At 36.8% G+C, this 13,321-nt stretch overlaps 1 protein-coding gene across 1 annotated transcript in view; it reads left to right on the top strand.

Moving 5' to 3' along the window:
* Window positions 1-13,321, top strand: part of LOC122808694 (low affinity immunoglobulin epsilon Fc receptor-like) — a 565,014-nt gene that overhangs the window by 89,852 nt on the left and 461,841 nt on the right. Inside the window, exon 3 of the mRNA XM_044079682.1 lies at window positions 1,926-2,120. Within this exon, the coding sequence (XP_043935617.1) occupies window positions 1,926-2,120 (195 nt within the window). The remainder of the gene's footprint in view (window positions 1-1,925; window positions 2,121-13,321) is intronic.

The following is a 13,321-nucleotide window of genomic DNA, read 5'->3' as shown; positions in this document are numbered from 1 at the left end:
TGAGTTATGTTTGGATACATTAAATATAAATTTGATAAAACATATCCTATGACTTTCCATTGTTGAATAAAACTATGAAACAAAATATTCTAAGCCTCAACATCAACCTTCAACAAGTTGTTCACTTTCTTCCCCTGAAGTGACAATTGAGTTGTTATGATGTGGAAAATCCAGGGGGGACCCGCAGAGAAGTTTCCCCTTTTTTTCACACTGCAGTTAATTTTCTAATGATAGCTGGCTGGTTAGGGGAGAGACCTGCATACTCCCATGTACCTCTGTCTGCTCAGTATTTTGAGTGGGTTGCTAGAAGCAGCACAAACTTGCCTGGATTGTCCTGTTGGTGATCATTTCCCTTCCAGTGAGTCTTGTCAATGTAGTGGGCCACACACCGTCCTTCCCATCATAATAGACCAGCCAGTTTCAGCTGCTTAAACTAATCATCCCTGTTCAACCTGTGCCTATAAACAAACATCAGTTGCTAGGCACATTGCCTGCGGTGATGGTGCTGCGGTAGCGTAGTCGCCTCACAGTCAGACGCTGTCCAGTTCGATTCTCAGCTAGAGCGTTTTCTGCATGGAGACATGCGTGAATGGACGTACCTTTGTTGAAGGTTGTGTGTCAGGGCTGGTAACTCGGCACGTAAAAATCCACTACCAATCATTAGTGGACCAGCGTTCTGCTGTGGCGACCCCTAACCGGGAAAAGCCGAAAGACACAACAACAACACAACAAGTTGCTAGGCACATTGTCAGGACTTCATCCTTCTGTGTCAAGTTGCTTATTTTAAAATAAATGCTATCAATAATTAATGTATCATCCTTCTGTTATATCTGCAATAACCAGCTGTAGTAGAAGTAGTGCATATAGTAACAGAGATAAAACAACTGGAAGTAGGATCTTTAGAAAAGGGTAGGAGCAAATTACATAGGAAAAATGGAAATTTTGGGAACAATACATACAGGGGAGGAATGATGTTTAAAAGAGGCAGGATTAAATGAGCTATGTAGTGTTTGACAGGAAATGACTGGGTGGATAGTAAGTGATCGATAATTTTTGCAACTGGGAGTATACCACTATGGCTTGTGTAGTAAAATGCTTGCAACTAGGATTGTGTAGGTATGGTTTGGCTTCATTTATATAAATGCATGATTGACTATGTCATAAGTGATAATTTAATAAAGATATTTCTTGTTTAATGAAAAAAAGAAAGGGCAGGAAGTGAATAGTTTATGTAATGTTGCTTGGGTTATATTATATATAGCAATATATCTGAAGTATGTTTGTAAATGTGAACTAGTTAATACAGTTTGATTACTTTTATATAAATGCACATCATTTGCCTGTGTCACAAGTGTGATTAAACAAAAAAGAATTTACATTGATTTATTTTTGTTGGTAAATATGTAATGTTTTCTGTTTCTTAGTTATAATTGAAATGATTGACAACTTTTTCTTGTAGTAAATGCAGTGTTTTATGTTTTAAACAAACCACTTGTTTATTTATTTAGTTATTTACTTACTTATTTGTTTGTTTGCAGGCTTGTATTAGTTAACTGGAGTACAGTAATGAGTTCAATAACCGATTTCAGTCTCACTCCTTAGGTAAACTAAACATACAGGAAACTTATATCATTCCATTAACAAAAGACTGGCCATTGAGCTGAAAACTATTTTCACCCAAAAATGCTTTATTGTAGGGGCAGAATGTTGTACCTTATATATTTTCAACTGGCAGCATTGTTTGTTATTGTCTTTAGATGGATATATATTACGGCCTAAACTTTAGCATGGAAAGCTAAATCTGATTCGGTGTAAACTGCAATGTGATTTAAACGCAAATGATTTAAACTTTTTCCCACTTTTTATTTTTGACATTTATACCAGCCTGCATTTCATAATCTGTACAATTCTTATTTTCTTTCTAGATACTCTGTTGTCAAGTAACCTACATCAGTCAATTCAGAATCTTGCAGAAAAATATAAGAAATGTGTGAACCTTGACATTAGTTCTGGAAACCTCAATACAAAACTGCAAGAAAACAAGGAACATTTTGCCAGACTCATCAATAACATTCAATCTGTGTGTGAAGGAAAGGAACTTCGTAATTTAATAATACCTGGTAAAGGTTTTTCCATTGTTTATAAATTAGAATGACTAATTCTGGTGTTTGTGAAATTATATTGAAAATGGGATTGCATATTCCATCCCTAGAAAAATAAGTACAGGAACATAAATGAATACTGAAATTATACGGTGCAGATAACTAAGAAATGCTATACTGCATTTTTAACATTGTGGATAACCTAAACATGAAGTTTATGGCAGGGATGTTAATGGTCATTTTTATCAATAGAAAGAAATAATCATAAATCCATGTAAAACGACGCATGCCAGGTGTCATTAATGAAGCACGTACAATATTTTTCACCTAACCTTTGCTTCCACTTCCATCATTTCTTAATCATCAGTAAAGAATCCTTGAGACTCATTGCAGGTATTTTATGTTTTTTGACAATGGAAGTATAAAAATGCAAATTTTTCACATAAGGCTGCTACTGTCCTCCACAAGCTCCATATGTTTTCTGTATTTGATGGTTTATATAACCAAACATCAAAAATTAGTATATCCAAATTCAACGCATTTTATGGTAATTTTGTCTGCCATATATAAGTATTTACATTTTATATATATGGCAGACAAAATTACTATAAAATGTGTTGAATTTGGATATGGCTAATCTTTGATGTTTGGTCAGTCATACAAGTCTGGACTTACAAAGTACTTGGCTGAATGCTGAAATTCAGGAGTAAGGAATTTAACAGTGATGGAAGCTCACCATAGAAAATGTGTAGAGTGCTTATGGATATATCAAAGCTTGTACTTGTGAAACTCGCTGCTCCAGATGTGGAATTACTTGCCATTTTACAGTCTGTTTAAAAATTCTATTCTCACCAAGGACAGAATTTCATTTAATACTCCTAGTGACTTCAATATTATCTTAAAATGAAGTCTAGATACTTCAAATCTGTTATATGCATGGCATAAAATGGGGTAAATAGTGAACAGGAATGGGAATGGAGGATGAATACAGAGATTTCCACCCCAGTGTAGCAGAATATGCTTGCTTTACTCCAAAATCAGCAAAGGTAGTATGATACATTACTTTGGCTTTCTCAAAACTGAACTACAGAAAATACAACCATCTGAAATAACCCCTTTCACAATTATTTTAAAGTCTTAATGTGAACTCCATGCACTGTCTAATCCTACAGTCATCCACACTCAAGGGTAAATCTGAAATAACCCCTTTCACAATTATTTTAAAGTCTTAATGTGAACTGCATGCACTGTCTAATCCTACAGTCATCCACACTCAAGGGTAAATCTTGCTATCTTTAAAAGTTGTGAACCTTATGCCATATTCTTAATATTGACTCGTCTATTTACAGAATATTCCTTTTGAATGCCTACCAGACCAAGAAGTCTTGAGTCCCTCAAGCTGTGATGTTAGCCCATAGCAGAATATAGTACAGACTAAAGGAGGGAAAAAAAAAACAAAACTGGAAAAGAAATGGGCATAGAAGAAAATCAGGAATTACATGAACAATGTGTACAATGTGGATATAAGAATACATAATTATAATGCACAAGGTGGCACATAAATACAATGATTTAGTTTTAGAATCCCCTTCACTATTTTCTTCAAAAAACTGCTACTAATTCTGAATGGGCTCAAAGTGAAAATACTTAAGGAGCACTGAGAACACATATATTTATGCATGAAAAGACATTTGTTTCTCTGTGCATATCCCCTGGCATTAATTTGTCCATGCAGTTCTTTTCTTTAAATATTACGCAGTTTATTCACTTTTTCTGGTTCATATCTGACACAATTATTATTTGTTTTTAGAAAATGGGCAACCTGTACATCGCCACTCTGATGGCAGAATGAACATTCTTCAGGAGGGTTTTAATGCAATTCTCCGGAAGAGTGGTAATAACCACTGAAAAGTGTGTCTGACACTACACGGCAGCATATGAATCTGCTGTGGAGCTCAGACTGTAACAGAGATAATGGATCATTATTTTACACCCACTAAGCAGAGTTTTGTATAATTAAAAAAAAATAGACTGTGTATGTGTTTATGATTGTGTGTAAGAGTGTACATGTGCATGAAAGAAAGCGTGAAAGTGATTGAGCCATTATACAGATAAAAAAATATAAAAAAGTGTGTGTGTGTGTGTGTGTGTGTGTGTGTGTGTGTGTGTGTGTGTGTGTGTGTGTGTGTCTGTGTGTGTGTGTCTGTGTGTGTGTGTGAGTGTGTCTGTGTGTGTGTGTGTCTCTGTGTGTGTGTGAGTGTGTGTGTGTGCGTGACAGACAGAGAGGGACAGATAGACATAGAGATATATTGATGGATCAGTAGAGGCAACGCCTTTAAAATGAAGAAGTATACATACCTCTCAATCCCTTGCCTCAAGAAGTCTCTATAAAGCCTAAAATAATAGGGGAGAATAAAGCCTGAAATACAGGGGCAGATTTTAAATATTGCTCTTATAAAAATAGGAAGTTGCAATGACAGGATTTATGTTAAAATGCATTTTTTAAATGATATCAAGTCATACATCTCAGGGACAGCCCTGACTGATTTGTCTCAGATTTCAGCTCTATCTCCCATAATACCTTCTAAAGCTAGTATACTTCAAGAAAATGTGGTGAAATATACCTAATCAACAATGGAATAAATTCAGTTATAATGCTTTTTACTTCAGAAAATGTACATTAATTCACATTCTCTTATTCCATCAGTGCCTCAGATTAGTAGTACAAATATTTTAAAAGTGACCCCGATTACTTCTGGATTTGTTCTTAATTCTATTTAGATTTGTTGATGATTAGTTGAAAGCTGTGATAAAGTCTTAAACTCAAATGTAACTCATTATTCAGAGGCTTCAGTCCCCAATGATTTGCCAGCATATACTATAGAAAGTCTGAAGCAGTAGGCAGTGGTACTATTTTAAATAAACATTATTAATAGATCTATCTATCTTTCTATCTATCTATCTATTTAAAAAAAATCAAACAAATGCATACCAATTTCACAGAAACCTGATTCCCTAACTGCAATAATACCCTCCAGGGTGTGCGTTAATGCCCTTCCAGAGTGCAAAGGTCTGACACCCCATTATTGTTTCTGTGTTGACTTCTTCATGTAATGCCAAAGTCAATCAATAGGTGACTTAAAACTGAAACAAATGTTATTGTAATGTTTTCTGTCATAAGAAACTTACTACAAAGCTAAGCATCACAGCTATAGAACTGCATAATGTATTGTGATCTGTTGAGCTCAGCAGATCTTTATGTCCATTTCCTGTTTCCAGCACATAAAAGGATAAATTACTTCACACCTTTTCTGACCAACTTTACAAATGATCATTTGCCTCAGTAAAACCAGACTGCTAAACAAAAACAAGGTTCTGCATTGTAGTGATTTCAGTGGCTGTTATTCTGCATCTCTCTGAATTTTATGACTAAAATGATGAAAAAATGAGCATTAATCAATAATCCCCACAAAATTGTTGTAGTCAGCCTCATTTTAACTGCCCCTTACCTCCATCCTAGTTATCTTCCATCAATACACAATGTCATACATTTGGCATCCTACACTATAAACCTACCTACACATAGATCCACCTTCTTTTCTATAAAATATAGTTCCTTGGGCCAGTTGTCATTCTTCCATCTTTCCACAATCTCCTGCTCTTCTCACTGTACCTCTGTCCTATACACTTGACTCTGAAAAATGGAAAGTTCATTTTTTTAGTGACCAGAACCCCCCCCCCCTCATTTTTTCCTCTCTGGGCAGTACCAGGTTTTGCCTTTTGTCTTTCTTCTTTCTTTGGGCTCCTAAATTTACACACTGTGTTAGTCACCCTCATTTTGAGACAACTGCATCATAATGAAATCATGACCTCTTACCTACTGTGGATATGTCTCATGTTGTCACGTGCTGCTATTACTTTTTTGGCAAGTAGGTGAACTAAGAAACCTCTTCCTATCAAAACCCCAAACCACAAACATGGACAAACAGGAATTCTGTGCAGACATTCAAAGTTTGGACAGATGCATAGCATAAATGCTTTATCTCATGCATGCATCCCCTCAAATTATCAGTGATATAATCCCAGTTATTCTCAATATAGCTAATATATAAATATCAGCCATGGGATGGTTAAGGCTAGTATAACACCAAACAGGATAGGGTAATTCAATCACCAAAAGAGAAACTGGCTAGACTAAAAATGGCCCACAAGGGCAACTATCCTAGTACATACCTATGACCCTATAAAGCCAAGATTAATGCGGTTGTAGTCACTATGCAGGGAGAGTCTAAAATCTGAACTAATAATTTTTCTCTATCCTTCTGTCTCTAAGCAGAGTTAATATTATACACATATATTACATAGTGTTTCTGAAATACATAAACACATTGTTTGAGGCTAATGCTGTCTTTAAACGTTAAAGGAAACAGAAGGTCAAAACTGTTAGGAATTGGCATTTAACAAAATCATTCTTTTTAAATGTTATAACACTGTAAGAGTCCCCGCCCCCCCCCCCCCCGGCTATATGTATGCATAAGTTTGTAGCATGAAATAATGGATGCTGAAAGAAATGAACAAACATTAAGACTGATCCTTTTCTAGGGAATTTAAAATGACTGTAAACAACAAAAAGTAAAGCTAATGCCTGCCTGCACCTCCCACACCACCTTCTATTTATATACACTAATTCCATGATTACACAACAGCAGGGTAAATGCAAACTCCCTTTCTCTGCTGCATGCAATCTTAATCAAAACACTTCTGGTAAAACCTTGAAAGTCCAAAGATGAAAAGCCAAAGCAGGAATCCACAGTAAACATGGTTCCATACAAGACACGTCTTTTATTGATGAAATTGAAGCGCTTTTCGTCGAGGTATTAAGACTTCATCAGAGTAACCTAATACAAAAATCACATCATTTAAATAGTAAACACAAGACTCTCATTGGTTTAAAATAATACATCACTTCCTTTATAGAACAGTTAGGTAATATAGCAATAACCCATGCCTGGGTGTGGGTAATGCAGGATTTTCCCACGGTTGGTGTGGTTTGGTCACGAGGGCGAAGCCCGAGTAGCCAAACAAAGCCAACCATGGGTAAATCCAGAATTAACCACACCCAGAAGTGGGTTATTGCTATTATACAATGACATTATTCAAGAAAAAAAATAATTACTTTTCTTAAATAATGGCATTGTATAATGCCTCCTTGCTACCCTTCCGCAGCTGTCTGGTATTCTGCGGCAGTTCTGATGTACTGCACATGCGTATGCCTACGCAGTACATCAGAGCTGTGGGCAAAAGCAACAGAGAAAGCAAGATCTCCGTTGCTATTTACAAACTGTTTTGCTATGTTAAATGGGTTTAACATAGTGAGACAGCTTTAAAAAAAGCAACGGAGAATCTCCATTGCTTTTTTTAAAGCTGTCACGCTATGTTAAACCCATTTAACATAGTGAGACACTTTTGAAAAAAGCAAGGGAGAAAGCAAGACCTCTGTTGCTTTTTACAAACTGTCTCTCTAAGTTAAAGGAGTTTAACATAGCGAGACAGCTTTAAAAAAAGCAACGGAGAATCTCCGTTGCTTTTTTTAAAGCTGTCTCGCTATGTTAAACTCCTTTAACATAGCAAGGCAGTGTGAAGCAACAGAGATCTTGCATTCTCCATTGCTGTAAAAAAAGAGTTATAGTAATGGAAAAAGTCCGGGCAACCGGACCTTTTTCCCTTACTATAACTCTGATTTACAATGTGCACACTGACCAATCAGTGTGCACGTTTTTGAATATTAATGGGGGGTCATTGTATAATAAGCAATAACATACATTGAAAATCTAGAAATGATAAATAAGACTTTAAAATACTTGTTAACTCACATAAAAAACATAGATTTAAGCTTCAATACAATACTAATGGAAATCCTGTCATTTAATCCAGGAGCTTGGCATGCATTAGTCGCTTCAGTTTTTATCAATAAAAGACTTGTCTTGTATGGTACCATGTTTACTGTGGATTCCTGCTTTGGCTTTTCATCTTTGGACTTTCTTGGTTTGTGTTTGAGGTTATTACTGGTTCATGGATGAAGGGGAACAGCAGGTTTGTACAGACAGCACTACTTCAGTCTATTTCTCAACTGGCGGCTACTGTGGCTGACTTATCTAAAAAAGTGGGCATTATTTTAACTAGAAATGGGTTGGACTGTGTTTTGACTGATATTATTAGTGGTTCACAAAGGTCTGATGGTTCATTTATTACCTTAGCTCAGCAAACTCATTGTAATGATAACAGTGAGCAGGAACCTTCTGTTTGAATTAGCGCCAATGCTAACTGTGGTGTTTCTCAACCACAGAGCACTCAGGAAGTGGCGCATGATGCTACACCAGCATTTTCGGTTGAGCATTGGCTCAGGACTGGTATTCAGTTTAGTTTGCAAGGTACTAGCAATGCCAACGTTGGGACTAGCTTGGATCAGCAGTTTCATTTATTTAAAGACTTGCTAACTAAGTATAAAAGTTTACAACTTGAAAATGAATACTTATCTGAGTGTAGTAAACAAGAGCAGATCCCCAAATGGCTCCATATGTGGAAATATCCAACAGGGCTAGAAAAGGACTAGCAGCTGCACAAGGATCTACTCACCTTCTTCAACAGGCAAGGTTGTGAACTTTTACATATTTTAATTGCCAACAACAACTGCAAAATGGCTATTTTGATTAGGGACATCAACAAATTGGACAATAGTATTAAAAATTATCTATTATTTGAGTATAAGCAAGTTGATTTTCATAATGTGTTTATAAATGCTGAAAATGAATTAATGGATTTGAAAACAAGGAAGGAGACAAGGTTGATTATGATGCAGGGAGAGCATACCCCCCCCCCCGGGACATCAAGCAGGATGGTTGAGCAGGATGTTAGCATCAATACTGACACTACTGAAACTAACAACACCAGTCCCTATGTCCCTTTAGACCCCTACCTTTGAGGAGATCAGAAAGATTGACGAACAAGAGGCAGGGGAGACAAGTGAATGGGAGACATGGTCAGAACAGCCACCAGGGTCAGTGGAGGGGGAGATGCAACACTTATCAGAGATAATTAACCTGTGTGATGACTTTGATAACAATGAGTGTACTATTATTAAAAACTTATCTGGTGATTTTACCATTTATAACTTCAATCGGACTTTAGTTAGTATTGAATGGGCTGATTTATTTTCAAAATGATTCAGTTTTGTTCCAGCAAGGAATTTCAATATTGTCCATACTTTAATACAGTTTAAATTGTTTACAAGAAAGTTGAATTTACCATTGCATTTGCCTGGGGACAATTTGACATTGAATCATACTTCGTTACACAGGTCTAGTACATTTATACCTCCCATGTATGCTATGGTGCAAATGTATGAAATGCTTTGTGACAGGGAAATTAGAGACTTGGCTTTGCATAGTCAATTTGATGAATGTTACAACTTAATAACTAGTGAAAGAGATTTACTGCAGGATATTTTGGGTAATAAAGATGTTAGAATAATGAAGCCTGACAGGGGTGGGGGACTAGTAGTTATGGACCTCATTGATTATAACAGCAGAATGTTTGAGCTTTTATACAGTGAAACCTATATGGAAGTATCACGTAATGAGTTAAACATTGCTTATAGGGACATTGATCTCAATCTTGAAAAAATGTTATTGAATGAGCAGATTTCACTTGAGATTTTCGAATTTTTACAGACTAAATATCCTAGGATTCCAACAATATACGGGATCCCTAAAATACACAAGTCCATTACTAACCCCTCCCCGTTCGTCCCATTGTGGACGCTAAGGATTCTTGGGACTTTCTCAGTAAAGTAAAACCAGATATGTATCAAGAAGATCTTATTTTTGTCACCATTGATGCTTGTGATCTCTTTTCTGTGATACCCCAGGAACAGAGGTTAGAATGGTTCTGTGATTATCTGTGTAATAACACTTTATTCAGACATGACACCATCCTGACCATTCGGGCATATATGGAACTAGTCCTGGAGAATAACTACATTAGCTTTGAGGGACATCTGTTTAAACAGATAGAGGGTGTAGTGATAGGTGCTTGTCATGCCCCAGTATTTGCCAACATTGTGTTGGCTCAGTGGAAGGACTTATTCATTGAACTCCGAGTATAAGGACCATTTTGTGCTGTACGGGCGCTATTTGGATGATATTGTCCTATTTTGGAAAGGAGGTGAAAACAACCTGAACAGGTTTTTCACATTTATCAATGAAACCACCAGTTTTTTGAAGTTCACTATGAACAAGGACAACAAAACATTGAACTATCTTGATGTGACCATCCAAAAGAATCATGTAACTAAGGGCTTTGCCTCCCATTTGTATCATAAGCCCACATACTCAAATTCACTGCTTCATTACAGCAGCCGGCACCCGCTACACCAAAAGAAAACATTAGTTAAAGGGCAGTATGTCAGGCTGGTCAGGATGGTCTCCCAATTCGATGATTTTTTGACAGAATGTGGGGTACTGAAGGACATGCTTGTGAAGAGAGGATACCCTGACAACTTCATAAATAAAATTGCTGATGAAGTAATTAATAAGAGAGAAATGGGGACCTTTTGTACCCTTTTGTCCCATGCATCTAGTGGGTTGGCTGTACAGGAAAGACAGAATGGTTTCAGTAGAGCTCTCATTCTTCCTTACACCATAAATATTTATGACATCAAGGACATTGCAATGAAATTTTGGACCACATTCAGTTTGGACTCGGATGTTTATGATAGATTGGGAAGTAAACCATTAGTTGTTTAAAAGAAGGAGCCCTCATTGAAAGAGTTGGTGGAAAGATGTATTCCAAAACCAGGGCAGGAAGGTAGCTATAAATGTGGTAGGTGCCCCTAATGCCCATACATGATGGACACTAATAAGATTAAAATCAAGACTTTTAGGTATATCACCTCCGTTAGGAAATATTTTTGTTACTCCAAGGGGATAGTTTATGTTGCATTATGTGGGTCATGTGATGCTTATTATGTGGGAAAAACATTAGGGCACTCAGACAGAGAAAATATCAACACACCTATGATATTAAGCATAGGAATGAGAACAACACTCTGTTTAGGCACATCACCTTGTTCCCAATACACTCTTTTAAATTTTTTATTATAGATGAAGTGGACTTGGGACCACTAGGTGGATCTTCTGATGAATTTTTAGAATCCATGTAGCTTAAGTGGCAGATCAGGACTAATGCATGCCAAGCTCCTGGATTAAATTACAGGATTTCCATTAGTTCTGTATTGAAGCTTAAATCAATGTTTTTATGTGAGTTAACAAGTATTTTAAAGTCTTGTTATTTATCTTTTCTAGATTTTCAATGTATGTTACTGTTTATTACCTAATTCATAGGTTCATAGGTAGGTACTAGGCTATTGGCCCTAGAGCCTATATAAGCCTAGCCAAACGGTACTCTGGCTTTGCCACCTAAGAAAATTATTTTCCTGTGCCCCTGTCAAGCAGAGCACAGAAGTGATCCCCGGGGTGAATTTCTTATCTCCCATCCAATCATCAAGATTTTTCTTGAAGTGTGCTAATGAGGAGTTTTATTTGATATAGATAGGTAGTTTGTTCCAGAGAATGGGAAGTCTCTGGAACAGGAATCTATCCCTCCAGCATGTTCTGTTTATTGTAGTGGCAAGGTTTAGATCCCTAGAGTGTGTAGCTTGGCGGGATTGGGATTTATTTAAGTGGAGCATGTCCAACAGCTCTGGGTTTGACATAGCTTTGTATGTTAGGCAGAGATCGCCTCTGAGTAGATGATATGCGACAGAGTAAAGCTGGAATTTTTTGAGACGGTCTGCGTAGGGCATCTGTTTGAGGCCTGTAATCCTCTTTGTGAGGTATTTCTGCGGCCTTTCCAGTTGTTGTAGATGTCTTGTGAGGTACATACCAAAAAGGGTATTGTACTCTATAATGGGGCTAATGAGTCCTGAGTAGAGGGGAGCAATGACCTCTTTTTTCCTGGATGAGAAACCTTTTGTGATGAGGTGTGCCATGTAGAAGGATTTCCTGACTACTGTGGTGATGTGATTATCAAAAGACAGACTACTGTCCAGCTGTGTCCCAAGGTCTCTTATCACACTTTCGGTGTTAAGTAGACTACCGCCTATGTGATAGTTCATGGGTACAGAGTTTTTACCAAAAGGGATGACAATGTACTTTTTGGCATTGAGCTTGAGGCCATGGCTTTGACACCAGGCATCTGTCTCAGTGCGGCCCTTTTGTAGGATGTCCACATTGTTAAGAGTTTTGATTATGGCTTCGCAGTTTCCAGTCATCTGTCAACTTTGTTAGCCAAAGACCTTCTGTGTTAGCCTGTGCTTCAGAGAAGTAGATACCAAACAGGAGGGGACCCAGGACTAAACCCTGTGGTACTCCATTTGTCACTGGTCTGAAGTTGGATTTAGAGTCTGCTACTTTCACAGTGTAAACCACGAAGGTGCAAAGAGAATAAAAAAACAAACCACAACACCAAGCCTCTAGAAGAACCACCAGGAGAAAAATGTTTAGCGTACTCCACTTTAATGACCGCTTTCGTCCACATAGACTTCCTCAGAAACAAAAATCTCATAATACAAATACACTTAAAAATCATATCCAATTACAAAAACAATGATGTCATAATAAGTTAATTATTCCAATTACAATAATTGCTGTAAAAACAACTAAACAACCATAAAAACTTAATGGATGCAACATAAATGTGTTATATTATTTTACTACGTCTCCTATGATTTTTTAAAAAAAAACATTTGATATTAATAATGTCATTCAAACCAGGTTTGTGATCTGCTTTCAATTTAATTTGCCATCTTGCTTCCCTTTGTTCTAGATAGGCTTTGAAATCTCCCCATCTTTTGTCATGTTGACCTTGTTCCAAGATGGAAAATAAAAACTTATTAAAACCTATACATTCCACACTGTGCTTATATAGAGCATTGTTCAAATATTTCCTTCTTATACTTTTAAATAAATGTCTGGTGGTCATACCTACATAAAATTTTCAGACATTTATTACAGATGGCCACATAAACAACCCCCTTAGTTTTACAATTAAACAATCCTGGGACCCCAATGGTATATTCTAAATGTGAAAAATCTATATATGGTCCTACTAAAATGTACCTACACTTGGAACAACCAGAACATTTGTACATGCCCTTAGGT

The sequence above is a fragment of the Protopterus annectens genome, chromosome 8.part0 (assembly GCF_019279795.1).
Source record: "Protopterus annectens isolate FY-2018-M chromosome 8.part0, PAN1.0, whole genome shotgun sequence".
Taxonomy (NCBI): Eukaryota; Metazoa; Chordata; order Ceratodontiformes; family Protopteridae; genus Protopterus; species Protopterus annectens.
The sequence above is the reverse complement of the archived record's forward strand: the minus strand, read 5'-3'. Positions and strand labels throughout refer to the sequence as shown.